Source organism: Bubalus kerabau, chromosome 2, assembly GCF_029407905.1.
Source record: "Bubalus kerabau isolate K-KA32 ecotype Philippines breed swamp buffalo chromosome 2, PCC_UOA_SB_1v2, whole genome shotgun sequence".
In the NCBI taxonomy this organism is placed as follows: domain Eukaryota; kingdom Metazoa; phylum Chordata; class Mammalia; order Artiodactyla; family Bovidae; genus Bubalus; species Bubalus kerabau.
In genome coordinates, this window is record NC_073625.1 from 98,849,748 (window position 1) to 98,877,131 (window position 27,384).

At 39.5% G+C, this 27,384-nt stretch overlaps 1 protein-coding gene across 24 annotated transcripts in view; it reads left to right on the forward strand.

Moving 5' to 3' along the window:
• BBX (BBX high mobility group box domain containing) overlaps positions 1–23,027 on the forward strand; it is a 295,437-nt gene extending 272,410 nt beyond the window's left edge. For 19 of the 24 annotated variants that reach the window (XM_055568067.1, XM_055568048.1, XM_055568050.1 and 16 more), the window contains 5 exons: positions 832–921; positions 2,280–2,339; positions 10,435–10,632; positions 12,618–12,804; positions 17,234–23,027. In XM_055568067.1, the coding sequence (XP_055424042.1) occupies positions 832–921; positions 2,280–2,339; positions 10,435–10,632; positions 12,618–12,804; positions 17,234–17,321 (623 nt within the window). In that variant the 3' untranslated portion in view covers positions 17,322–23,027. The remainder of the gene's footprint in view (positions 1–831; positions 922–2,279; positions 2,340–10,434; positions 10,633–12,617; positions 12,805–17,233) is intronic. The other 5 variants (XM_055568064.1, XM_055568065.1, XM_055568068.1 and 2 more) reach the window with 5 other exon arrangements.
• The last annotated feature ends 4,357 nt before the right edge of the window (positions 23,028–27,384 follow it).

Below are 27,384 nucleotides of genomic sequence, written 5' to 3' on the forward strand. Positions count from 1 at the left end.
GCTTAGAAAGCTTCTAATTTTTTAAAATCCTCACTTCAACCCTGTGAGTTAGGCACTATTATTATCCCCATTTACACATGAGGAAACAGAAGTTATGTAAGATGATTGTCAGTTTCACATAGGAATATCCTCAAAGTGCAGAAAGCAACCTGCTTTGGGGAGGTAAGTGCTGTTGTTGCCATTTCTGATGGTGACTGAAAAATCCCAAGTCTCTCTTCTTTATCTGAGCAAACTAAGATGCAGCTTGAGACTTCTGCCCATTCCCTACTCCCCTCCCCCTGCCACCCTCCACAAAAAGGTCTTGACAAGTATTTTTCTATTTTTAAGTCAATCTTTTCTTCCTAGAAAATCCTCAGAATAGGGTGGAAAGCTATCTAATGCTATCAGGCCAACCTGAAAGTCATCCTCAAAGTGCTGTCCTTGTGAAGATCAGTTGCTTAGAAGAAACAAAATGTTCATGTCATCCTTGCCTTCGTGGTATTTAGGAATCTAAAGTAAAATCTTCTGTTTATTACAGACTACATCTGTACTGCCGTTACTGGCTGTGGTCTGCTCTAGTCACTACATCTGCAGTTTCTGCTGAGGGAGTCCCAGCCCTAATGGAGGCTTCTGTCAGATATATTTCTAAGGAAAATCTCACTGGTTTTTCAGTAAATCTAGGGAAGGGAGCTAAGCACAAGTTGGATGAGAAAAGATGCAAGATGACATTTCTTGTGAATCAGTTTGCTTATTCCACAAGTTGGGGGAGGGTGTAATTGTTTAGAAACACGGAGTATTTTTTTTATGAAGCATTGTAAATTTTAAATATATTTATATTAATATTGTCTGTAGGTCCTTTCCAGTCTCAGAAAAAGAACTTATTCCACAAAATTGTCAGCAAATATAAGCACAAAAAGGAGAAGCCTAATGTTCCGGAAAAAGGTATTGGTGCCTTCCATGCTCCATTAAGACTTCCCAGCCATCTCCACTGTGGATTCATCTTTGAGTGACGCTTCACTGCACCGTCTTCGCCTTTACCTCCCCTCTGCTTGCTTCAATGTCATCAGCTTTGACGCAGGCACATTCATTATTTCTAGACTCTGCAGCTAATTGCAAAGAGGGATCTTTTCCACTTCTGTACTCAAATCCCTTATTTGTCTCTAGTTTCAGAGTTCCATATGAATCCTAAAACTGCTTTTTTTTATTTGTATTTGGTACATTTTTAAATTTAGTCTTCATGAGCTCTTCTCCACTTATTTTCATTTGACTGTTCTCGTTTTTCTCATGTTTGGCAGCCGTCAAAGCAGGACCACATTTCCTGCTTCCTGAAATCTTCCCAGTTTCATATTCATATGAAAGTCCCACAGTTTCTATACTTTCTCTGACACTTGAGGATCCTTGTCAAGGGGGATTCCACTCCTACGTCTTAACCTGTCTCTCTCTCTTTTTCTATCTATATACTTAGCTTGTCAGGCTCTTCCCACCTCCTTCAGTCACATAACCATTATTTCCAGAGGGCATGAGAGACATACGCACTCTACCCTCCCTTTACTCTGAGCATCGGTTCATTGTCATGATCTGGATGGGCCCTTGAACCTCTTCAGGGCTGATCTAAAGATTTCCCTCTCTACAGTTCAGGCCTCTGTTCTCTCACACAAAAGATAAACTTCCCCGTCTGGTTCAGTACAGCCACGTGTCCTGGAAGTCAGTCTTTCTCGAGCGTCTCCTGCATGTCAGTGTCGTGACTGCCATGAGCCTACTCATCTGATGCCCATTTGCATCCTACTTGCATGGCCAGATGTGGAGTCCTTCGTGTTTATGGAATGAGGCTTTAAATGCAGCTGTCTTCCGTGTGTAGACATACATGCCTGAGTGTTCCTGTGTGTGACCTTTTACTTAATTTGGGTTTTATTTTCACCTGCATTTCAGCCTCTTAGTTTTGTTTTGTATGTTGGTATTTATTCTCTGCTTTCAGTGGAGAACTATCTCTCTTTAGGTAAAATGTCAGCTTTTATCTTTATCTTTTAACCAATCTCAAGGTTAATCTCGATTAAAGTCATAGAAATTATCCAACAATGTTTTTATAAAATGCAAATTTGTTTACTTTTAATGCATTTCTGATATGGCCTAATTAGTTGGCAAACGTGGTTTTGAGAGTTAAATAGTTGAAGTAAAATTCTGTTTCATTTGTGTTATAATGCTTTTTTATTGAGGTGGTTTTGTGGATTGTCTTATTTTTATAGTGTATGTGTCTGTACTAGGAGTAGAGGTTCACTTTCCTTTTCTGTTACTGCTTTTAGGAAGTGGGGATAAATGGTCAAGCAAGCAACTCTTCTTGGATGCCATTCACCCTACAGAAGGTAAAAGAAGCAACATTCATTGTATCGTTTCAGGTAGACTATGCTGGAAATGGCATAGTTTTTGTAGATTTAAAAAGACACCAATTTATACAGAATTAAGCAACAGCATTAGACCTGTTATTTTTTAATTTTGAGTTATTTTTAATTTTCAAATCAAAATTGATAGTTTTTTTGCTTTTTTAAGTTTTTTAAATTATTAAAATATGATAACACTTTTACCAGAGACTTGGAAAAAACAGAACAAAATTACATATAGTTCCATTAGGTATTAACAATTATTTTTTAAGTAGATAAATTAAGACTTAGTTGGAGTTTCAATATCAAACTCTCAAAAATTAATTGAATGAATAGATAGAAAAGTAGGATATGTTAGATCTGAAAAGCACTATGAACCAATTCAAAAGTGACAAAATTTTTATCTTACTAATAGTCAGGCTGTGTGTCATGTGGAGTTTAATTTGTGAAAGGGGGATTTTTAACCACAATAACCAGAAATTAGAGGGTTTTTTTGTTTTTAACTTGGCTGCCTTGGGTTTTTGGTGTGGCCTGTGGTGGTGTGCGAGTTTAGTTGCTCCGTGGCATGTGGGATCTTAGTTCCCCAACCAGGGATTGAACCTGTGTCCCTTGTATTGCAAGGCAGATTCTTAACCACTGGGCCACCAGGGAAGTTCCAAATTAGAGGTTTCAAAACTGGAAATACTCAGTATTGCAGCTCACGTTGCAAGAGGATGCTCTTGGGAAGTCCAGTGGAGCAGTGCGGGGCTCTCCTGGAGGTGGGAGCCCTGCAGAAGTGATTCCTGACCTGGCCTTCCTCCCCAGCCCACTGCTTAGTTCCTCTTGACTGTGATCAAAGGGAATGTCCCTGAGGCTTTTGGTAGCCAAAGAAAAGCCCCATATTGACTGGTAAATGTTAGAAGTGCAGATTTTATTTCAAATTTCCCCCAGTCATATTTGTGACTTTATATAATTCCTCTTAAGTATTGAACTATAGGTAAATGAAGATTTTGCGGTGGGTAAAGAGCCATACGTCCATTCTTCCCACTGATGCTCTTTTCCATTTAGATATTTTTAAAAAGCTGAACATTTTTCCAATGTGTCATGAGGAGTCACTTCATTTGAAAACTAGGAGAGATTTTCGTGATCATCCTTTTGATTTACCCCTTTGGTTTATTTACTTATGGCTACAAAGGGAAACTTGATGAACAAGTCCATGTCTCTTGATTCCCAAAGGAATCAAGGAATATACTCTCATTCCTTTGTTGAAAGAGAAAAAATTAAAATACACGTGTGGCCTAAGTCATTTATAAAAAAACACTCATGTTTTAAAGATATTTGTCAAAAATATTCAAATTTGAGTTCATCATTAACGTGAACATTCGTTGTTTGGTTGGCACAGTTCACATGAACTGTATGTCTGCTTTTATGTCATTTTGCTTTTAGAGAAAATGCCAGCAATATGTCTCCTTTCTGACTTATTATTTCACATTCACAGCCTCTATAGAGTATCATTTCTGCACTGTGCTGGCAAACAAAATATGAATTGTTGTGCCACTCTTAGTATTAAATCCTACATCCCTAAATTGATACACATTCACACTTGTGTATTTTAAAAATATGTTCTGCACAGATTTGATAAATGTAAGGCACTGATGAACTATCAGAGGAATCTGAAAGAGGCATTTAAGACAATATTACTCTTTTCTTGAAATGATGCTGTTCTAAATATTTTAATTTTAAAACAGTGAAAACCCTACCTCATCTAAAAGGAGGTATCACAGCATGTGCAGGGTGGTAAAAGAGCGAGTAAATAGGAATTAGGGGACCTGATTCCTAATCTCAGACCTGCCACTAATGCGTGGTTTCTGGTAGGACAGACCCTTTAACCTCATAGGATTCACTCTCCGCATTTGTTCTCTATTGTAGGATATGTTTGTTTAGGGGTGAAATAAATGAGAAGGCACAGTAATACATGAACTGTACATTTCATTTCCCCTTTAACACTTTGATGATTTTATTACTGTGATAACTTTAGTGAGTGGTATAATGCTGAAAATACCATATTCTGAAGCCCTAAATTTCTGCCATTTGGAGGGCAGAAATGTAAATTAATTTTGAATCTTCTAGGCAGTCAAAAGGGTTTAGTTGGAAATATTTATTATCTTTGATATTTAATTATATTTATTATTAATGTGTATGGAATGAAACTTTGGCGAATAGGCACTGAAAATTGCATATCTTTTAGCATAGGGTGCAAATTCATTTTACATAGCCAGACAAAAAGGAATCAGTTTGAGCCCTGGGAATTAACCGGTAATTTAAAGTGACTTTTTGTTGTTTATTTTTATAACATCCCCTCCATTTTATTGTTCAGGTGGTGACTGTGTGATATGTGTCCACGTCATTCCTTGTTAAAACTTTATCTTGGAGATTATTATGAGGACAGAAAAAGGAAACGGTAATCAGGACAGTGTAGCATGTGTAGGCTATCCTGGGCAAAGGTTAGACAGACGTTAGAAGTTTGTAACAGATGCCTATAAATGAAGTATTGATTCCACTGAGGCTACATATGCAGCTGTTAGCTGCTTCTGACTCTGTTAAAGTGGATGACTTAAAGTTCACTATCCTTTACTTACACCATCCTGAGTATAATTGACTGTAAATTTTCTTCCCTAAAATAATAGACATTTTCAGGGGTTTAGTAGTCACATCTGAGGTTTAAATGCTAAGCTTATAATTTATAAGCATTTTCCCCATGCTTTTAAAATTCAAAATTGCTGAACCACTTCTTAAACTTGCAAATCATTAAAAAAAAAAAAAAAGATTGCCTATAGGCTAGAATTCAAGGTAAAATTTTCAGAAAAACCAAGATGACCTCCCTCTGCCACTGTGTTTATCTTTCCACCAAGTTACAGTGTCATAAGTTCATGCTTAAGCTAGAGGTTTCTAATTGTAATAATATTGATGGGGATGATTACTACTTAATATGGTTTTATGTTTCCAGGGGGTTTTCACATTTACTTTTTGTATAAATTTACTTTTTGTATAAATGAATCTTAACAGCAGCTCCAGTCAATTTAAGGAGACCTTATCAGCTTCAAATACCTGATAAGGAATTGAAGCCTGGCCAGTGTAAACAGGAAGGGAAGAAACCAGCACCAAAGCACAGTGACCGCTACATTTTACATTTTTCAGGCATATCTGGGTAGCCCTCATTTGCTGGAATTATAAATACTATCTTTTATAAGAAAAAAAAAGAAGAAATCTCAGACTAGGTATATCCATAAAATTAGTTTATTTGCACTATATATATGTAATTACAGGGAAGAAAAGTCTAGTTTACAGTTAGATTTTTGAAATATCCACACAGTCAGGCTAACTTGATCTCTCTTCCTAAGTTCAGAGTAGTCACTTTCTAACTTCAGCAGAGTCCCCCAGGGTCTTAGATAAGGCTCATTCATTTGACTCCTGTGTTCCATTTAGCTTTTGACTGCATTTTCAGCTCATGGGAGATTAACCCATGGCTGTGAGAGTCCAGACTTGGCTTTAATAATTTCAGTGAAAGTGTGACTCCAGTAATTGGCATGTGAATTAATGACTCTGGAGCATTTTAATGGCCTCCTGGGGTAATGGTATAAGTGCGATGCTCCTTTGCCAAAAAACTCACTCTACATTTTGGGAGCAGAGTTTGGAAAACAAGACAGTCTCTTATTGCCACATTCCTAATGTTACTCCAGGAATCAGCTCACATTATCACTCTCACATGATATGCTCAAAGTGTATTATGATTATTGTGGAGTATAAAAAGTAGCTCTGTGGACTTGTTTTGCAGTGCTTGGGTAGGTTTGTGTGTTCAGTTACAAGCCCAAAGAGAAAATGACTAATTTGTTTTTAGAAGACAAAACCTTCCTTTTCTCACATTTCCATTAGTTTAGCGCAGGGGTGGGGGGAGGGGCAGGGGAAAGGAGCAATCTTGCTGTCCCGGTACACATCTTTGAGCTGTTCCCCTAAGCTTTTTCTATTTCCTGTTTCTCACCACTGTTGACCTGAAACTAACAGACTGCCAGTTATTTCTCCGGCAAAGATGAGTATATTCTGGATCAGCAGAGAATTTAACTTTGGGGTGTGCAACCATGGTGTGCAAGCCCCCATGTGTCAAAGGAAGGAGAGTTTTATAGAGGGGGAAAGAAACTAGGATTGGGAGGGCTATGGTAAATCAAGTGTGTGGCTTTTCATTGTGTGAGTCCCTGCCAGGAAAGAAGAGAGGTCTTTCTTCCTGTTGGGCTCTACTATCATCACAAGGCTTGAGAGCTCCCCCTTCTGGTCTCGTGACTGTTTGAGGTTTCTGTTGATTAATTTTCTTGCACCACTAAGCCTTTGTTTTGAATCTTGCAGGTTGGTGGGGAGGACAGTGTATGTAAATCTAGATAAATTGTGTCCCAGTAGACCACAATTTCTACATGTGTTCAGGGTTCCTGCCTGAGATCCTTTAACCAGCTAGTTGGAGAGGATGATAAAAGTAGTTTCTCTTTGTTAATGTTGCTGGACTCAGATCTACTGTTCTGTCCCAGACAGCTGTAGTTGACTCTTGAACAGTCATTTCACGCCCCCACTTCACCCCTTCAGTCAAAAATTCATGTATAACTTTACAGCTAGCCCTCTAGGCTCTCCGTATAAGCAGTTTTGCATCTGCAGATTAAACCAGCCGTGGGCTACATAGTACTGTAGTATGTATTTATGTAAAAATATCCACTTACAAGAGGACCTGTGTATTTCAAACTTGTGTTGTTCAAAGTTCAGCTGTACGTCTTTGACTTAGCTTTACCTGCTTTTCCCAATTCTTCTGTGTTAGGAGAGGGTTCTCCCTGAGCACTGACCCTGAAGACCGTCATTGGTCTAGGCCACCAGATAAGACAAGATGTTCTAGGGGTCACCCGTGGGTCAGAGCATGGGACAGACTCACTCTGCCCTTTTCCTCTTAGCTACAGGAAGATCACATTACATGCCTTTTTTGTATATTGAAGTTTTTTCTTTTTTAAAAAAAAATTTCTAATTTGCCTGTGTTGGGTCTTAACTGGCCTGTGAGCTCTTCATTGCGGCCCTTGGGCCTCTCAGGTTGCAACATGTGGACTTAGTTGCCCCATGGCCTGTAGGATCTAGTTCCCGGCTGGGGATAGAACCCACATCCCTTGCATTAGAGGGCAGATTCTTAACCACTGTACCACCAGGGAAGTCCCAGATGCCTTTTTCCAGTGTGGATGGTCTACAGGCCCTGTGATTACTTTCCAGTCTGACAGTGGTTTAGAGAAGACAGCTCCTGGAGAGGTGGCATTGCCTTCTTTGTAGTGATTTATGAGAACTTCTAGGACGTTCTCCTTTTTTTCGTCTTTCACTTGCCTACAGCCTGATTCATTCCTTTACTATTTCCCAGCCTCCCAACCCCTGTGACCCCATGGTCTACTGGTATCTTGTTGGCCACCTGCCTTTGACCCCGCGGCTCCTTGGCTGCTGGTGTCTGAGCGTCCCCCGGGCCCATTGCCTTTAAGGCCTGATTCACCTCCCATTTGCAAACCCTTTGTACCCATACCCTTGGCTTCTTCTGGAAACATATAGGAAAATGAGTAACCACTGAAAAGAAGTTAAAATATCTGAAGTCTCACTGAAAACAAAAAGCTGACAGTCAAGGGAGTCCTACAGTCAAGGCTTTCCCACAGCCTTGAGACACCAGAGCTGACTGGAGAAAACACCGCCAGGACCTTGATTCTAGGCTGTGTGGCAAAATGAAAAGAAGTTTCAGGCTGGATGGCTTCTTTAGAGGTAGTCTCATCCAGCTTCCATGTTTACATGAGGAAACTGAGACCCCTGGTCCCACAGTTAGTAAATTAAAAAGTCAAGAATAGAATCTTCTGTGACTGTGGTATTTCCATTAGCCCCCCTATTGTTGCCATAGAAACCAGGTCATCTTTCCCAACCCTCTTAGCCCTTTTCTGGTGTCCATGCCTTTTCTCTGACCTTTTTGATTCTTTTCTTATACAAGCAGTAATTTGGATTTAATACATCCTTCATCTTTGGAATCCTGCTACACCCTTATCTCCACAAGTTCTAGATTTTTCTGGGAAGAAGAAGAAAAAGAGAGCAGAGGTTAATGCTTTGTCTGGAAGGTCCATCTGTAATCCAGTGATCATACCAGAGATCACAAGTTTCCCCTCGTAGTCAGAAGGGACAACTGATCGGCCTAGATAAGAAACTAGACTTTGAAGCTTATGAATATCCAGTGAGGTTATTGTAAACTCAGATTTTGGCTTCTTTATATAGGAAGCTTGAATTTCAGGGCTAATGCAGAGTCATGAAACACTTTTGGAGTGTTTCTAACCAAATTATCTTTTTATTTTGCTGGTAGCTTTCATTGAAGTTTAAACTAAAAAAAAAAATTTTTTTTAATGCATATATACCACCACTGGCCTATGTGAAGCTAACTGCAAAGTATCAATATTCCACGACTGACCTGATCAGATCTATAATTTAAAAGGAGCCTTCTTCCTAATTTTTAATTACTTGCTTGAAAAGATGTTTGGGAGCATTGCCAAATAGTTTTTGTTTGTTTGTTTGTTTTTAAGTAACTGTTGTCTTAAGCCTGTCAACACACAAACATCTATTATGCAATAATATAGCAAGACCAAGCCACAAATCATGATATGATTTCTGCTTTTTACATCCTTTCTCTTGATGTGATTGAAATGATATCCCACTTGTTTGGAATAGGAAGCCTGGTTTCAAATGCTTAAGGGCAAAATTGTTACTGATTTGTAGCCTCCTTTCTCAAGGCTGCACCTAAACCCATTAGGGAGCTACATTAAAATTTTTAAATGAAACCTATATAAGTATTTATATCAATAAGTGCATTTTTCACACCCTGAGTTATTTCTTGTGCTGTGTTCCTTTTATTTTAGCTTGTCTTCCTACACTACATATACTGTGTTATTTCCAATGTCTGCCTTCTTATCCACCTTTTAATAAGCACCCTGCAGATGCCCTCCAAGTTGATTTCCTGACCCACACTCCCCTTCTTTTTGTCAAAAACAGTTTCTAGACCTGTCTTAAGAGATTGGACAGTTAAAAATGGAAAGATGCCTTTTTCTGCCAATCAGGAAACTTGACTACAAAGAAATACTCCTAAATGCTTATTGTACTCATATCTGCATCTTCCTGTCTTAATTTAAATTAAAGGGGGAGGGAGAGGGACAGACTCCTAAGGAAATAAATAATGAAGAGACACAGCATTCCTGACCCATGTGAACTGGGAGCAAGGTCTTTGGTGGCAAATGTGTTCCTTACTCTTGACACAGTGACTAATAAGATACAAGTGTGTGCTATTAAGTGATTTGCTGGTATTACAATTAGAATTAGAAAACCTGAAACTAACATTTCAGGGAGTTCCGCTGACATGTACTTTATTAAATTATCTCCCTAAAGCACATTATCTTGTCCTTGAATTCTGCCAATGGGAGAGTTTCATTATGAGCTAGCTTCATCAGTGTTTGCCAGGTCCTTCTATTATGCACTCAGTATGCATAAAAGAAGATCAGGTCTCACAGACAATTTCTTTTCTCATCAGTCCAACCTGGAGGTTGAAAACAAATGTAAGTGTAAATTTAAGAAGCACGTACTTAACCTCAGTACCTCAGAAGGAAAGAAACTTCTTTTATCTGGTAGACTAGTCTCCAGACTCGTCTCCAGACTAGCTGGTCAAAAGGATCTCAAATAGGGATCCTGGTCATGTGTGTGACTTGTCTGTTGGGACACATTTATTCATATTTACACAAACTTATCCACCCCGCAACCTGCAAGATCCACTTAGAAAATGTTACTCCATTAGCCTCGTAGTACAGTGTTCTGTTGGGGGTACAGAGGGTATCCTATTCTGTACTTAATATTTAAAGAAATATTTGTTTAAAATTATGGTCAATATTTCTTTTTTCCCTCAGTACTTTGAAAACTTTAAGTTCTCGTTCAAATAGGTCAGACATTTAGAAATGTTTCCTTCTACAAGTAACACTTGTGTTTTGTGTGTAACTGTATATGGTTTGTCATGTTGCAGCCATATTTTCAGAAGACAAAAACACCACAGAGCCTGCTTATAAGGTTAAAAATGCCCTATCCATTCCCAACACTCCAGAGCCAACAACAACTCAAGAACCCTTGGTGGGCAGCCAAAAGAGAAAAGCAAGGAAAACCAAGATCACACACCTGGTCAGGACAGCAGATGGCCGGGTGTCACCAGCAGGAGGTACTTTGGGTAAGAAAAGGAAGTGCTCAGACAGAAAGGACCGGAGCAAGCGAGGGGCCATCGTGGCCTCAGTGGCCAGAAAATGACTCTAAGCCAACTGTGGGTCCTCCCCGAAAAGCAGGTCTGCTCTGTGGGTTCTCTCTCCGGGTCTCCTTGAGTACTGGTTTCCTGCAGACTTATAAACATGCATGTTCTGGTCTCTATGTTAAAATCATAGGTCTTTTCCCAAGAGCACATCCAGAGTTCCTAGGAAGAAAAGGTAGCTTTTAGTACTATTAGCTGCCCTGGCTTTCTCAGCTTGTACAACCACAGATTCTTATGTAAATTCCCAAAGATCTGAGACTTTTAAAAGTACTGAATGAATCTTAGTCCCTGGTTCACTATTTAAGTCATTACAAGCCGGGTCATGAGGTATGTAAACCCCCGAATTAAGAAAGCAAGTATCCCACACATCCTATACAGCTGATTCAGACCATGAAAGGAGCCTGAGAATGCTTCTCAATTTCTTGGTTCTCTAAGCTACTCGGTAACCAGATATTAACTTACAGTGAATTTCTCCATTTTCATTTGTGGCCTGTGGTCTGTTTGCCGTGTGGCGGCCTCTGTGGGAATTGCCTGGAGGGACCCAGGTTAAGGAATGGTGTCGAGAGTGACACTGTGCTTCCCCCTCACGTCTTGCGGTGCTCCACCAGCAGAGCATTAGTGGCGTTAGCCGTTGCCTTTCTGCCTTTCAGTGCCTCCAGCATCTCATTCTATCAGTGCTGAAGGAGGTATTCCCTCCTCTCCCCCGATCCAGTTTCCAGAAAAAGGTCAAAGGCCCATAGGAATGGACCTTAAAAAAAAATTCACTTAAAAAAAAATTTTAAGTGAATGATCTTTGAGGGTGATATTTATAAATATCTGATTTAGGTTAATCTAGTTGCTGGACTCATTGTATGGTAAGATAGAAATTAGAAGTCACTTAGTGGATTTTGTGCACTTGTGTTTTACATATGTAGATTGTTAAACCTTAAAACATGTTTAAGACCCCCCAGTTCTACTGTTATATAGGAAGTGAAGCTCACAGAGGTTGAATTTTGTTTCAGAATATATTGAACTACTAAGTGTAGGCTAAGGACTAGAATCTAGTTTTCCTGATAATTAGCCTAGCAGGCTCTGCTCTCCTTCCTTATCCATTCTGGATTCTGTTCTGTCATTTTCATATTGTATAAGTTGTTATAGCTTCTGTTTTGCTTGTAGGAAGAGTGAAAGGTTTTAGAAAACATTCCCTTTTATGTGGAAAAGCATATAGCACTGTCATGTTCTAATATATGACATTTACAGCCTTTATCAGTTACTTTCTATAGGTAAGCTGTTTTTTGAAAAACGATGAAGATTCCTCCCCCTCCTCCTCATCTGTAAGGGCTGCATAATGAAGTACAATCATTTCCAGCCCGTGTATTGGTTGGTGTAGCATTTCGGCCACCTCTTCACAAATACCAGAAGGCCCTTTGTCTCCCTTGCAGAAGGTCTTTAAAACAAACAAACAGTGTAGGATCTTACTGGGATTAGTTCAGGCCATTCTAAGTATTGGTAACTCAGCATGCATAGTAGGTGTGCTGTGGCGTCATCAGAGTGTTTGATCAGTTGAGTTTTGCAGGGCCATTTTATAGCATTCCTTGGCCCCTCTGCAGAAGTCCCTTGGGTTTTACTCTGACCAAGGCCCATTTTTCCCCTCTCTGTCCAAGACTGACCTATTCTTTGACCTTGGATAAAACACAGCTCCTCTGCTCGGCTTCAGGGCATAATGCTGCTCGTGGTTGCAGCTGAGCTCAATAAAAGTTTTATTCCCATGGAAGAAGAGATTCTGTAACAGCCTTAATATTCCATGGATGACAGAAGTGAGCAGGAAAGCATATTAGCTCATTTCACATTGTCTGGCACTGAGTTTTCTGTGTCCCTTCTCCGAAGAAAACAGCGTTCCTCTCTCATGATGAATTTCCCTTCCGCTGCAGATGACAAACCAAGGGAACAACTGCAGAGGAGTCTCCCTAAGGTGCCTGAGACCGGCTGCAGTGACGAATGCTCGCACAACAGGGAGGCCGCGGAGACGCGGAGCAGCACCCCAGAGATGCCGGCCGTGTCCGCCTTCTTCAGCCTCGCCGCACTGGCCGAAGTGGCCGCCATGGAGAACGTGCACAGGTTAGCGGTGGGAAGCCTAGCTGCCCTGGGGCAGCTTCACCCCTTTCACAGAACATGGGTGGAGACCGTAACATGCAAACCCAGCTCATGCCTTCTGATGTGATTGGTGATACTTTCCACAATGACTGGGGTTCGGGAGACTATTGTTTACCACGTGTTACTCTTTAGCCGTGCAGGAATATATAAGGGAGTACGCCCGCCAAGAATTTTACTTTGAATATAGTTTATTCTGTGACTAAGCTTCATTTCTCAAGAGTCCTGAGAGAGCAGAGAGAAGCAGTATTATCTAATCATTGGAGTTTTAGAGGCAAGTCTCAGACCTGGGTTTGAGTGCAGCGTCTGTCAGCTGAAAACTGTAGGGAAGACCTTGAGCAAGAGCATTCACTTCTCTGTCCTCTGTTTTTTCTTCTGTGCAATGGCTGTAAGTGGTTCTCCTTTCATAGAGATATACTATAGAATAAATCTAGTGTCCCAGGCCTAGCATATGGCAACACCCCCACTGAGGATGGCGTCGGTGGTTCCAGTGGAAGAGAACTGTGTGGTTTGGGAAAAAGAGCATCTCACCATCTGACTCATGGCAGGCACAAGGCCTGGATTTATCTTAAGCAACCTGTGTTTATTAGTCATTCATTTCTCTGGGCCTCAGTTTTCTCATCCTCCATTTAGCATAACGATATCCCCAAAGAATCACACAGTTGTAAGGAATCAGACAAGATCAGATGTGAAAGCCTTTTGAACTCAGTAAAGCCCCACAGAAAGTTATTAAGTTGTAAGTATATAATTGAGTGTTCTGCTATTTAATGGAACATTTGGGAAGGTAAGAAAGTCTTTTGTAAATTCAGGTATTTCATATTTTTATTCAAAATGGATTACCCGCAGATGAGTTCCTTTCTTAAGCTTTCAGTCTTCATCCCAAAAGTGCTTGAAATCCAGCCCAACTTCTTTACCCACCCACAATGGTCAGGCACCATTCTCTTTCATCTTTCACATCCAGGTTTAGGAAATGAAAGTCGCTCAGTCCTGTCCCAACTCTTTGCGACCCCATACAGTCCATGGAATTCTCCAGGCCAGAATACTGGAGTGGGTAACCTTTCCCTTCTCTAGTGGATCTTCCCAACCCCGGAATCAATCTCCTGCATTGCAGGTGGATTCTGCAGGTTTAGGAGGCCCTGATGAAAGTTTTCTTTGTGTCTTGCTCTTTACCTATCATATTACAGTTCTAGTGCTTCCTCACAAATAGCCTCTAGACATTTCCAAGAAGTCAAATTCCTTTTCATGTGTACACTGCAAGTGCCTAATAGCAAGTGACAGGCATTGTTAAAATCTGCTCAGATCTCTGAGGGGGATAACACTCAGACACTTCTCTGCTTGTGGCATTTCACAGTCGAGCACAGAGGACAAACTCATAATGCATGCACAAAGAATTAAATATGTGCCTGCGTGTTATTAAGTGCCCTCATAAATTGTGGAAATAAGAGGTCATATAAGAATTCAGTGGCGGGGGGGTCATAATTCAGAGCTCAGGAAGAGCTACCACACAGTCACCCTTGCTGGGCCATGACAGGTCACACCTCTGCACTGTTAACCTACACACCCCCACCCTCACCCCCGTGGCTTGTGGTGCAGCAGAAAGCGGCAGCCTTTCCACTCCCACCTCTACCTCCCTTGCTGCCCTGTGTTCATGTGCAGTTGCTTACTCCCATCCACATAAGCCCACTTCTTGCCTTTACACATCCTCCTTCCCAGTGAACTGCTGCTCCTCCTTCAGTCTGTCTGTCCTTTGTCCTCTTGTCTCAGTCTTCCTCTGAAGTCCTGCACAATCTCTGTACACACCCCTCTTAGACCAGTTGCCACTCGGGGCTGTAGTTATTGTTTGATGTCTGCTTCCTTCCATTGCACTTTGAAAGCAAAGCACTGGTTTTATTCTCCATGTACACAACTTCCTTAGTTCCTGTTACATCAGGAATGAGTGGACAAATGGGCAAATGAATGAGTGACTACCCAAGTTATCTAAGAGGCACAGGAAAAAATGATTTGAGTAGAAGTTCTTCTTTTTTGTTTAACACATCTCATTGGAACGAATAATATTGCTTATTAGAGTTTTCACTATCAACATAACAAATGGTTAGTGTTCTTAACATCCAGAAAGACAGCCTCTCCTGGGGAATGTTAGTTGTAACTCTAGCCCTTACCTGTTAAAGCAGAGTTACCAGCCTTCCCTCCATGGACAGGCTTAACGTAATTGTACCTGGGTTGCACATTAATTAATTATTGCTTCGGGATCACCTAGTTCATAATTTAAAAGGTGGTCCACAGAGTTAGGGGTAAATATATATTACTTGCATTCTTGTCACAAGAAATCTTAATATTGGGTTCAGAAACCCAACATAGACAAACAGTTTTATAAACCACAGGAAGTAGGAAATTGAAATTAACCTTTGTTGAGAGCCTATTTATTTACTAGAAATTTTATAAGAACAGAAGCTCATCAAATTTATTCTTAAAATCAGCTCTGCCAGGTGCATCTTTTTTAGTTACATTTGAATGATGGTACAGGCAGTTAATGAACTCGCCAACAGCACACAGCTAAACCAAGTCAGGATCTGAATCCAAGTCTTTGAACCCCTGTGTCTTAGCATTTGCTCAAGAGTGCTGCTTACGCAAGCATCCGTCCTGTCCTAGAGGCTGAGGACTGTCACTTGACCTGCCCCGGGGACTGGAGCCACCACTTGGTGGCAGCCACATCACACCTCTGCTTGGGCTCAGTAGTCAAGAATCTGCTTGCCCATGCAGGATATGGAGGAGATGTGGGTTTGATCCCTGGGTCAGGAAGATGCCCTGGAGTAGGAAATGGCAACCCACTCCGGTATTCTTGCCTGGAATATTCCATGGACAGAGGAGCCTGGGAATCTACAGTCCATGGGGTCACAAAGAATCGGACATGACTGAGCGACTGAGCATGCGCGTGCACACACAAGCTGGGCTATCAACCCAATTTCTCTGTCCCCTTGATGTCTTTTCTTTTTTACTGTACTCTGCATCTTTCACTTTTTTTTCTTTGTATGTTTCCTTTTCCAATACTTATTAAAATATTTTTGGCTTTTGTAATATTGTTACATATTCAATCTTAAAAGTAAAAAATACCATTTTAACTTCATCTTTCTTGAACAAAGAGTTGAACAGTTGGTTCTTAAGCATCCCCACATGAATAAACGGATTAATCCAGAGGTTTGATTATAACACATGTTTTGTTTTTCTAAAAAATTCCTATATCTTAAGATAACTGGTCATTAGATTCTGAAATCCCAAAGTGTTGCATTTCTAGATATCTATATCAATTTTCTTTTTTGTGCATCAAGAGAAAGAAACTTGGATATAGCTATGGAGATACACAGTTTGAATTTTAAAATTGCTCCTCTTATTTCGCATAATCTAAAGATACTGTATTGAAGTGGTCAATCCAGTGAAGACATTGCTGCATGCCCCCATATTTTCAGCGGTGCATCTGCCTTATTGAGGCTCGAGAAGCCTGTTAGGAAATGTCACAGATGTGCCCCATCCTGTCTTTTTAGAATGAGAGGCTCTGTCGACTCTACCGAGAAATGTTCTTATAACCATGAAGCAAGTGGCATTTTTCTTCCTACTCATTAAAAAAAATAAAAATAAACTATTTGATGTAGATCCAATCCAAATATAAGCATTTCCATGAATTTTTAACGGCTTGTCTAGAGTTCTTTCTCCATATGTGTAGATTTTGGCTCAAGATGACTGAATTTTCTCACACACTGAAATTCAGAGTTGGTCCTCCCCTTCTTCCCTGTACACTCTTCCTCCATATGCCTTTGAGACTTCTCTTTCATGAGGAGAGCTTCACTGTTTTCTTTTCATTCATTTTTTCAGTCACAGTTCACTTCTCTCTGCAGAGGCCGACCCTTTTATTGGCCTTAAATTTTGAAATTGGGCCTATTATTGTATATCAAGAAATGAGTCTGAAGGTTATCAGTTAGTATAGGATAGCCTCCCCCTTGGTCAAGTCAAGGAAAGGAATGTGTTCTTTTTTAGTATAAGAAGATCCAAGGGAACATTGCCATCCTGAAACCATCACCCTTGACTGAAAGTTTTCCACTTCTTAGGTAATTTCCCCAAATTTGTTGGTGCCTCGGGTTTTATCTCTACATAGCGGAGGTGCTTGTTTGAGGGCAGAGAGTGTTGTTGAGTTGTGTGAGAGGAATTGAGATAAGAAACCCTTAAAAAAGAAACATAAAGATGCTTTAAAGCAGTTTTAATTAAAAGACATAAGTAGTATGGCAGTAGCATCTGTTAAACAAGATATATTGGAAAGCGTTTGTTGGTCATTCATCATCCTCTCTTATTTCTAATAACATACTCTCAATAAGTGATTTCTCTCTCTTTTCCTCTTGTTTTACAGAGGTCAGAGGTCAACTCCACTTACCCATGATGGACAGCCAAAAGAAATGCCACAGGCTCCTGTACTTATTTCCTGCGCTGACCAGTGAAGCGCCCTTTAATTGTAAAACATTGTGCTTTACCTACTACCCTAGCCTTGTCTTTACCGAGGGATGCTAGTGAGTCCATGTGGTGGAAAATATAGACTGCAAACAAGTGCTTGTTGCCCTCCATGGCCCAGATTCACTTGAAGCAGAAGTTGGCACCCTGGGCCAGTTTTGTTCTCTCAGAACCCAGAATCTTTGAGGGTGATGTGATCTGTCTGATACTGAGTAGAAATGGGATGATCTAGAGCTTTGCTTTCTATTGAAGGCTTTTGATGGTAACAGGTGATAACTTGGTAAAAGGCTGCCTTTACTGTAGCTCATCCAGCATCTCTTTTACCAACCAGAGAGTGTGAAACTAGTTTCATATATTACCTAGTTATTCTTTCAAAACAAAAACAAAAAAAACAACAAAAAAAGCAAAAACTGACGCACTGCACTAGTTATTATTAGATATTCCTAGTCTTTTTTGTACATGGAGATTTAAGTTCTAAGATGGTTTATATAATAGGTTATACCTACATTTATATTGTAGAATAATATTAAAATGCCTGTTCAAAGACTCCCAAGCAGCACGGGCAGGCAGATGTACCATTGTTAGCGGTGTATGCTCGGCCTCGTGGTCCCTATATTCTGCACTTTTATATTTGCCACCAGAGTGGTAGTTTGCTGGCAAAAAGAGAAAGAGAGGAAAAAAAAATTACAATTCTTGCAAGCTGAATTTTTTTTTTTTCTTAGCCTTGAGTGACCAAGAAGAATTTGCTTGGGGCAAATTGTGGCAAATATTTTCCCAGACAGGGGAAAAGTCCTGCAGATTACAAATGTTTTCATGCCTTGAGGATTCTTTTTATTTTCTACACAGGGGTCTGAGTAACCAATGGATCGTTCATACAGACAAACAAAAAAAAAACTATTATTCAGAAGTGACCTTAGTATTAACTTCACTATTCTGAACACATTGAAGACACTCACCTCATGTGGACTTTGAGCTACAGACCTTTTACATCCATCCCAGACAGACTGGACGGGTAGCAATTGCTATGCACAGCCTAAATGGCACAGCAGGTTTTTAGAGCCATTCTGAGTTTTTGTGATTACGGAGGTATTGAGTAAATGGTGACGGAGGTGTGCCTGACCACAGTGGGACTCGCAGTCATAGATCCACCTGCAAGTTTCCTGCTTCTTTTTCATGTTTTGTTGCTTTTGAACAGAAAACCAACCATACATATGCCAGTGCCAAGTGGATTAACTGGCTTAGAACATCCAGCATATTGACTCCACCGTCTGACGTTCACAGTGTCTTGTTTCTTAGCAACAGATGCAAAGTGATAAATCAGAATTAGTCGGCGGCTACACATTTTACAGGGTATTTGTTCCATAGCACAAAGTATTTCCCCACTCTTGCATCACAGCACAAACTACCAAATTTTAATTATTGGATTCCAGCAATAATTTTTATTGGTTTTCAAACTGGCGGAATTTTGATAGTGTTAGTTCGAGTTTGAAGCTTTTGAATTAGCTCTCTAAATGGTGACAGTTTACAAGGTTTTATCTAGCTTTCTTATTTATACTTGACTGAATTGTAATGAAGACTTTTTTTTCTAATCGTAATTTGACCTAATAGCCATACAAAAAATGACTCTGTTAGTACTGACTAGGTTTAGCTTTTCACGGTTGTAGATACTACTTCAGTTTCGGTGCTGGAAAATATGTACACCATACTAACAGAATTGAAAAAGGATAGAGAGAATGGGGGGTTTTCTTTAAAGCAGTTAAAGAGGGCAGCAGGACTTTGGAATGGTGTCCTCAAAAATACATATTCCTTGTGAACATGGAGGGAGATGGAAGTAGTAAGTAAGGTTAATCAGAGATTAAAAACTTAACCCCATTCACATAGAAATAAATCAGGTGAGCAGCCCCAGATTTTAGCATAATGTTTTTACTATGATGCTGTTTTATTAATATTTTCTAAATTTCAAAACACAAAGTAAACGTTTAAAAATTGCTGGGTCCTAGTGTCGGTGGCTGTTGGAGTCTTTGGACCACTTGCTAGCAGTGATGTAAAAATTATTAGCTAAAATCCAAAAAAGATTAAAAATCAACAAAAGTTTTTTGGTGCAGAACATGCACCTTGACAATGGTACTAACTTATTATTCTCTAGAACACGTTAGAATAGATCTATTTTTGCCAGAGCCCCCTCCTTCCTTCCAGTCCTCCGATTACATTTCACTAGAGTTCCTTAAGAGATTGCTGTATATTCATGGGACCTTTTTTTAAAAAGAAGCGAAACAAATGATTACTTTTTTCTATGTGATTAATATATCTTACTTGATCTGCTTTTCCTAAACCTCAGTGGCTTTTCCCATAGGCAGGGGTGGGGGTGGAGGGCAACCTACTGGATATGACTGTTTTCAGATACTTTAAAAAAAAAAAAACTTTTTGTAGAAATGCTTAATTTTTAAGCGGTTAGGCACTGAGAGTAGCAGAAATCCTGCAAAGCTTTATAGTCCTCTAGACACTCGCCTTGTTGTTTCTCTGAGCAAAGTCTTGATTTCAATAATAGTGCTTTTCTCATGCCCTGAATCCACTGGAGAAGGGTGTTGGTGTTTTCAGGTAATAACATTTGTTAGCACAAGTATTTCAGACCAACATGTAGTAACCCTCCCCCCATTTATCATTTTCATTTCACTTCTTGCATTCTTTTTTATTTTGGAAAATCATATTGCTATGGTGTGTACCTTAATCTGCCAGCAAACACCGTCTACACTAACATTTGTCCCACAAGCATCCTCGAGAAAAAGTTGTTGCACCTTATGTATATCTCAAGCAAACCAAAATATGCTCTTCTGCTTTGTTTTATTCTAAATTGTTGTATCATATCTTTCTGAAACCATTCTGAATCTAGTTGAAATTATCAATATTTATGCTTTTAACCTTAATTTCTGGATTCAAACCTGTATATAAATCTTTTGAAAAACAAAAAAAAAATTGTCCTAGCCCTTCTCTGTGATGCTGGAAGTGGATGATCAGTCTCAGATGGAGACTCAGTACTGTTCCAGTTTTCTTTAGCCTTTTATTTATTTAGTTATTCTGGGTATTTCCTATGTAATTTTGAAGTGTGTAGAGTATATAATAGTAACTGAAGCTACAGCTCCAAGAAGCTGGGTGAAAGAAAGAAAATACTGTAAGACATCCTTTTTAAGTTTTTATTTGTTTGGATAACTATACTGAGATAAGGAAAAAGAAAAATGTCCTACAGCCACATTGAAGATACAGGTTCTTAACCCCAAATTAAGTTAGTTCCCAGATTATAGATCAAAGTTGCTAATTAATTAAAGCCCCCTTTTTTATAAAGGATATGTCATACTCTCATAATCCCGACAGTCTTTTCCCCTCAAGTATTGGAAATATATTTATTTAATTCCATCAGATGAGCTTTCTACCAGTGCCCCCTCAAACCCATGTTGAACTCATCCCCATGTTATCACTGTTATACTAGTTCCCACCATTAAAACTGCTGCAGAGGAAAAAAGTGATGGAACACTATGAACAAAAAGGAGCATTTGAACTAGTCTGTTTATTCAGAATCCAACTTGTTTAATCCCCGTCGTTCTCTTATCAAGTCAGATGCTACCCTGACTGAGTCCTAGAAAATTTTGTTTGCACTCTGTAGTCTTTGGCTCATCATATGGAAATGTTTGCACCTATGTAAAATCTCAAGCAAATTGTAAATCGATAACAGCACTAGGAGTAAGCTGAAAACCGAATGACATGTTTTGTTTATACAGCGTGGGGTGAGGGCTGGGGGTTATCAAGGAAGTCTGTTCCAAGTTTGGCATTTGGCATTAATGTGAAGCAGTGGGACCATGCTGCCTGCTAACTACTGTACGAATCCTCTGTGTCCTGAAGACCAGCAGCTGGAGGCCGGCATCCATACAGCAGAGGGGAAACAGCGCCACTTCACCGGGGAAAAGGAATTCATGCAAGGCCTGGAGTCATCATTTGTAAAGGGAGAGTCGGGGTGTGCGCAATGCTGTGAGGAGGCTCACCTTTGATTGCAGTGCTCCACAGAGCCCTCAGATAAGGCCAATCCTAATGGGCTACCTCGGCTTTAACAGTTAATTTCAGTAAGTCCTGTTTCCAAAGTTTGTCTTTTTTTTGCTTCCACCTTCAGTGCCACTATTTTCCACTGCAGTGTTTAGACTTACAAACCACCTTCTCCAGAGAGAACAATGTGTTGCTGAAAATGGGCAGCAGAAGCCAATGCTTTTACGACATTTGACCTACAAAGTATTCAGAGTGACTGCTAGGTGGGAATTAAAATTTAGCCTTCCCCACATAGGACCTTGTTTTTGCACCTTGTAAAGAGTGTACTAATTGTTAATTAGGTGTTGCTTTTATTTATACAAGTATTCCCAAAGAATTAGATTTGGATTTTGTTTTTATTGGAGTTTGGGGATAGATCGACTAACATCATACTTACAAAAAAAAAGAAACAGTTTTCAGTTCATCTTACCAGATCTGTCTGGTGAAGTATTCAGGATTTGATGGACTGCTTTACTTTCATTTTGGAAACGATAGTGAAGTTTAGTACACCCCATATTACATAATCCTGTCCTTTTCACTGGTGACATGATCTGCCTCACGTGATAGAAAAAGAAGCAACAAAAGAGTAAACAAGGCAGATCCGCTTGATTCCCCTCACACACCTCCATCCATGTGTTCCTTAAAAATGCATAAATACACGTTTTCTTCGCACATACAAAAAAGCTTCCTCTCATGGCCAAATTGTATTAGTGGTGGTATGATTTATACTACTAATTGAAAAGAAACCTTGTGCTTAGAACTCTTGGCCACTGTTTTCTTGTTGAAGCCAGTGGTCAAAATTGATCCTGCCCTTAAATTGATTTTTATGCACAGAACCTAGTTATTGTGAACATTACTACTCTTTCCAAAGATTTTCTAATAACTTGGGCCAGAAGTGGTTACCGAGTAACACAGACCTAATTCAATGCCTCCATGCCCTCCCTCCACACAGCAAGTCTTACCTCACAAGCTCTTACCTGAATCACAGAGGCGCATGTTTCACAGACGAACAGTGACCTTCCTTTGCCGCCCCAGAGGGGTGGTCACGTCCCCTGACACCTCACATTAGTGCCTCAGCTCCTAGCAGCAGAACTGGGGGAGGGGAGGTTTGTGATCTGGAGCTCAGCATATGCTTGGCAACATTTTTCTCATTTCATTAGCACTAAACAAGTCTTGCTCTCAGGAATTTGTCAAAAAGGAATAAAAACCACCTGAGATTCCACATACCAGATTATGAACTTTTCTTACAGGTTTGAATTGCTTACTTACCTGTCAAAAATTAACCACAGCTTCATTTGACCACCGGATCTTAAGTCTGTTGACAGTTTTCAGCATGACCGAATTGCTCATTTTTTTGCTTTCAGAAATTGGCTTGGTTCTCTTTAGAGTTGGTGTAAACATGCCATGTAATAAATGATTTCCACTTAATGGTACAACAGAATTATTGCTTTCTTAGATGTATGTGTAGTAAAAGTCAATATACACATTTATATAATTTCTTTCTTCAAAATCTTATACTTAATTTGATATTTCTAAAAATTGCACATGTAAGTCATGTGTATAACATGCTAAAGTACTTTAACTGTGATCTTAAAACTGAATAAAAATATTTAATAAAAATTTGAAATATTTTAAAGATATCATTTAAATATATCACGACTGAGCGACTGATCTGATCTGATCTGATATATATTTTTTTGGTTCAAACTACTGACCATCATGTATATGCCTTCAGTATACCATTTCCACTAAAAACTAGTAAGGAAAATACTTTAATACAAGACTTCTCAGCTATTTTAGAACGTCATATGACGGTCTCCTCGAAACTCTACCTGAGATTCACCACTGTCTGAGCAGCCTTGGTTGCTTTCCCTAACATGCAGAGCAGAGGTCATCCCTACAGAAGGAAGAAGAACGCTTCAGTCCATGTGCAGAAGAGCCACCTTGGAAAGTGTGACCTAAGCACACTGTCTTTCCCCGAACCAGTATAATGATTGGAATAGTATCATTAAGACAGTAGTATAAACACAGACCTCAACTTTGCTGAATAGGATGTTCCTGAGACTTAAAACCTTGGATATCCTGGGTTTGTTGTGTTTTTTTTTAACCCTTTGGAATGGCGCATGAGTCCACATGAGCACACACGGTATAAATATTGGGTTGGCCAAATGGTTCATTTCTGTTTTTCTATAACATCTTATGGAAAAACCCAAATAGACTTTTTGGCCAACCCAAATCCATATATAGTATGATTATGTCACAGCTGTTTGCATTCAGACAGATTTGGCTCCAAAGTGTGGGTCCACCCATTTACCCCTAGGTTTCTTAACCTCCCTGAATCACACTTCACTTACCTAAATGATGGTAATAATACCTTCTTAACACCACTACTGGGATAAAAAGGCAATATATATGAATATGTTGGTGTGGGGCATTGTAACAGAAATGCCCATTAAGTGGTAATTGTTACCTATATTTATTCCAACTTGAAGGTTGATATGTTAGTGTATTCAAAGGAGATGCTAAGTATAACTTAACCTTCAAAATGAACTTCTAAGGCCCTGATAACCTTGGGGTAAGGTGTTTCGGGAGATTTGATGGTATGGAAAACCCATGATAGGTTAATTTCACATAGCTAATTCATACTTGTGTATGTAGTACTGTTAAGATTTTTCTATAAGATCAATCTGCCTAATGAATTATATTTTCTAATACTCAGCGCACTTGCTTTGCATTATCGAGAATAAAGTATATTAGGGGGAATACCATGCCAAAGAATATAAGTTGTTAGAAAAAAGGATGACAATATGCCCATGTGTGTGGTTTTATGATCCTACATATATAATTACGTCTGTCCTTTTGGGTAGAACATGAAATTTAGTTGAAAGGAACAGTAACATGGTTCTTACCAGTAAAAGCTAAAATTAATACTGCATTTCATGCAAACTGAATGAAGGTAAAATTGTTAATCACAATGTATCAGAAACCTCACCTTTTTGAAATACAGAAATTTTCAAATAGATGCAAAGGCAGAGAAGTTAGCATATTGAATTCCACGTGCCCATCACCCTGCCTCAAGTACCGCTTTGTCCTCAGTTCCCATTTCATCTGTATTTCACCCATTTTCCACCATTTCATTCCCCAACTGAGATATGCATATCCCAGAAGTGTGATTTCATGTATAAATACTTCAGATACAGTCTTTAAAAGCAAATATTTTGATATACACAAATATTCATTCTATGTATCACCTCACAATTCAAAAAGTATGTTTCTTGTCCAAAGCAAAAGAAATCCATGACCCACACAGTGCTGAAGTGAAGGTCATTTGAAATTTACAAAACGCTGGGTACCTCTGTACTTGACCTTTTTAAATTTACACTAAGCAGATTTTAGTAATCAAAGATGGCTTTTCATAACATGCTATTTATTTAGGTCATGCTTTCTATGATTTTTTTCCTAGTTAATGTCAAAAAAGGCCCAAATGCTAAAACTTGCAACCATATAAAACTTTTATTAACTTGCTATGTCCTTTACATTTCCCTGCAACACTATCCCCACTACATTTTCTCTCCCAGACTTTTAAGAGTGAGATCTGTTCTTGTAAGGGAGAAGTAGAGACAAAATTTTCGATGAACTTTAGAAGGCAGGTTCCCAAAGACTTAAAAAATCTGCAATCCTGGGTCAACAGGCCAGAAATTAAAGCATAAAGTGAAATCCTTTGCTGGAAGAGAGAAAATGATAATTCCTACTTTAAGGCTCAGCTACTTGGAGATTCCTTACCCTAGAGAATTTCACAAAAGGTCATTTTGCCTCTGGATTGTGTATTGCAGAGTCAGACGAAAAAATGGGGATTGAAAGTTTCTTGAGAACGATGGAGAATGAAAGGGAGAGAGGGAAAGCTCATACAAACAGGTCTTTAAAAGTTCAAAGTCTAAAAGTGGTTTTAAAGCCAAAATCAAAATGGTTTTAATGCCAGAATGGAAATACTTCCAAGAAATATACTTGAGTATGTCTTGATTTTTTTCTACTATTGGACATCATATCTGTGGTGCTTACAAAAGACATATTAAACATAAAAATTCTTATCTTCCAGAAATAAAATATGAAGGCACTGAAAATACATTAAAAGCAATATACTTAGTAGATGCAAAAATAGCTAATAATTTGCTATCTAATATGAATTGTTTGAAATATATTGAATAGAAAAGCAATACTAATATAATTTAAAATTTTTTTCCCTCCAAGATACAATGTTTGAGATGAATACTGGAGAAATTTAGATGACCTTTTATAAAATAACTTAAAATTTTTACTTCTCCCATTGCTGTATCTTGGCTTAGGTATTTATAGCTGTGTATTAAAAATAAAAATGATACTTTTGACAAGTTCTCAAAAACTGAACCCTTCTATCGAAGCCCAGCCTCACCTGCATTAAACCTGTATTGCGTGTCAGTCAAAATCAAAACTGTGTTGTTAGAATAAATATAATAGAATTACAAACAGTATGCAGTATACATACAAAAATTACATACAATGTGCAATTTTTATTTATAAAAATAAATACAATAAAAGCAGTGCTTCATCCACTTCTCTGTTTCAAAACCCATAAAAATTAATTCACCTGACTTAGCTCCAAAAGAGTTTTCTACCCATATGGTATGTCCATTAAATTGCTGTCATGCGCTCCAACAATCCAGTCATTCCTTAGTTCTGTGATGGATGCCTGCTGTTGGAGCTGCTAAGCACCAACAAGGCTTGAGGGTGTGTGGTCTACTGGGGTTAGAATTGGTCCACTGAAATGCAATACAAATGAACTTGGGCATGGACAACAAACAGCAAGAAGTTACATACAAATTCATGCAAAACTTGATAATCTGCATTTTGAAGACTAAGAAAGAAAATGGGTGTTTGATACTGTTCTACTTTTTTTTTTTTTTAATGGCATGTGGGATCTTAGTTCCCCACCAGGGATTGAAACTGTGCCCCTGCAGTGGAATCACAGTCTTAACCACTGGAGAGGGAGTGTTAGTCACTCAATTGTGTCTGACTCTTTGCAAACTCATGGCCATTGCCTGCCAGGCTCCTCTGTCCTTGGGATTCTCCAGGCAGGAATACTGGAGTGAGTAGCCATTCCCTGCTCCAGGGGATCTTCCCAACCCGGGGATTTGCAAACCTGGGTCTCCTATGTTGCAGACAGATTCTTTACCATCTGAGCCACCTGGGAACTTGATAATCTGCATTTTGAAGACTAAGAAAATGGGTGTGTGATACTGTTCTTTTTTTAATGGCATGTGGGATCTTAGTTTCCCCACCAAGGTTTGAAACTGTGCCCCTGCAATAGAAGCACATATTCAACCACTGGACCATCAGGGAATTCCCTGTTCTACTTTGAAAGGATAAAATTCTTTTAATTTATCAGATCTCTGAGGAAGGTTCATGTTACAGAATATAATGTATGTCCCAGGGTATGGAACCTCCCAGCTACAGTGATTCCAGCACAGATGTGCAGTTAGATAGCACATCTACAGCCTTGGCACAATGGCCTAAGGATATCAGAAATCGGAGGGTCGAGAAGCACAGTTTAAGCAGTCAGCCTTCAGTTCAGTTCAGTCACTCAGTCATGTCCAACTCTGCGACCCCATGAATCGCAGCACGGCAGGCCTCCCTGTCCATCACCAACTCCCGGAGTTCACCCAAACTCATGTCCATTGAGTCGGTGATGCCATCCAGCCATCTCGTCCTCTGTCGTCCCCTTCTCCTCCTGCCCCCAATCCCTCCCAGCATCAGGGTCTTTTCCAATGAGTCAGCTCTTCGCATGAGGTGGCCAAAGTCTTGGAGTTTCAGCCTCAGCATCAGTGCTTCCAATGAACACCCGGGACTGGTCTCCTTTAGGATGGACTGGTTGGATCTCCTTGCAGTCCTTAGGGTTGGAGAACTGATTGCTTTAGGGTTAGAGAAGTGATCCTGGAGCCAGATAGT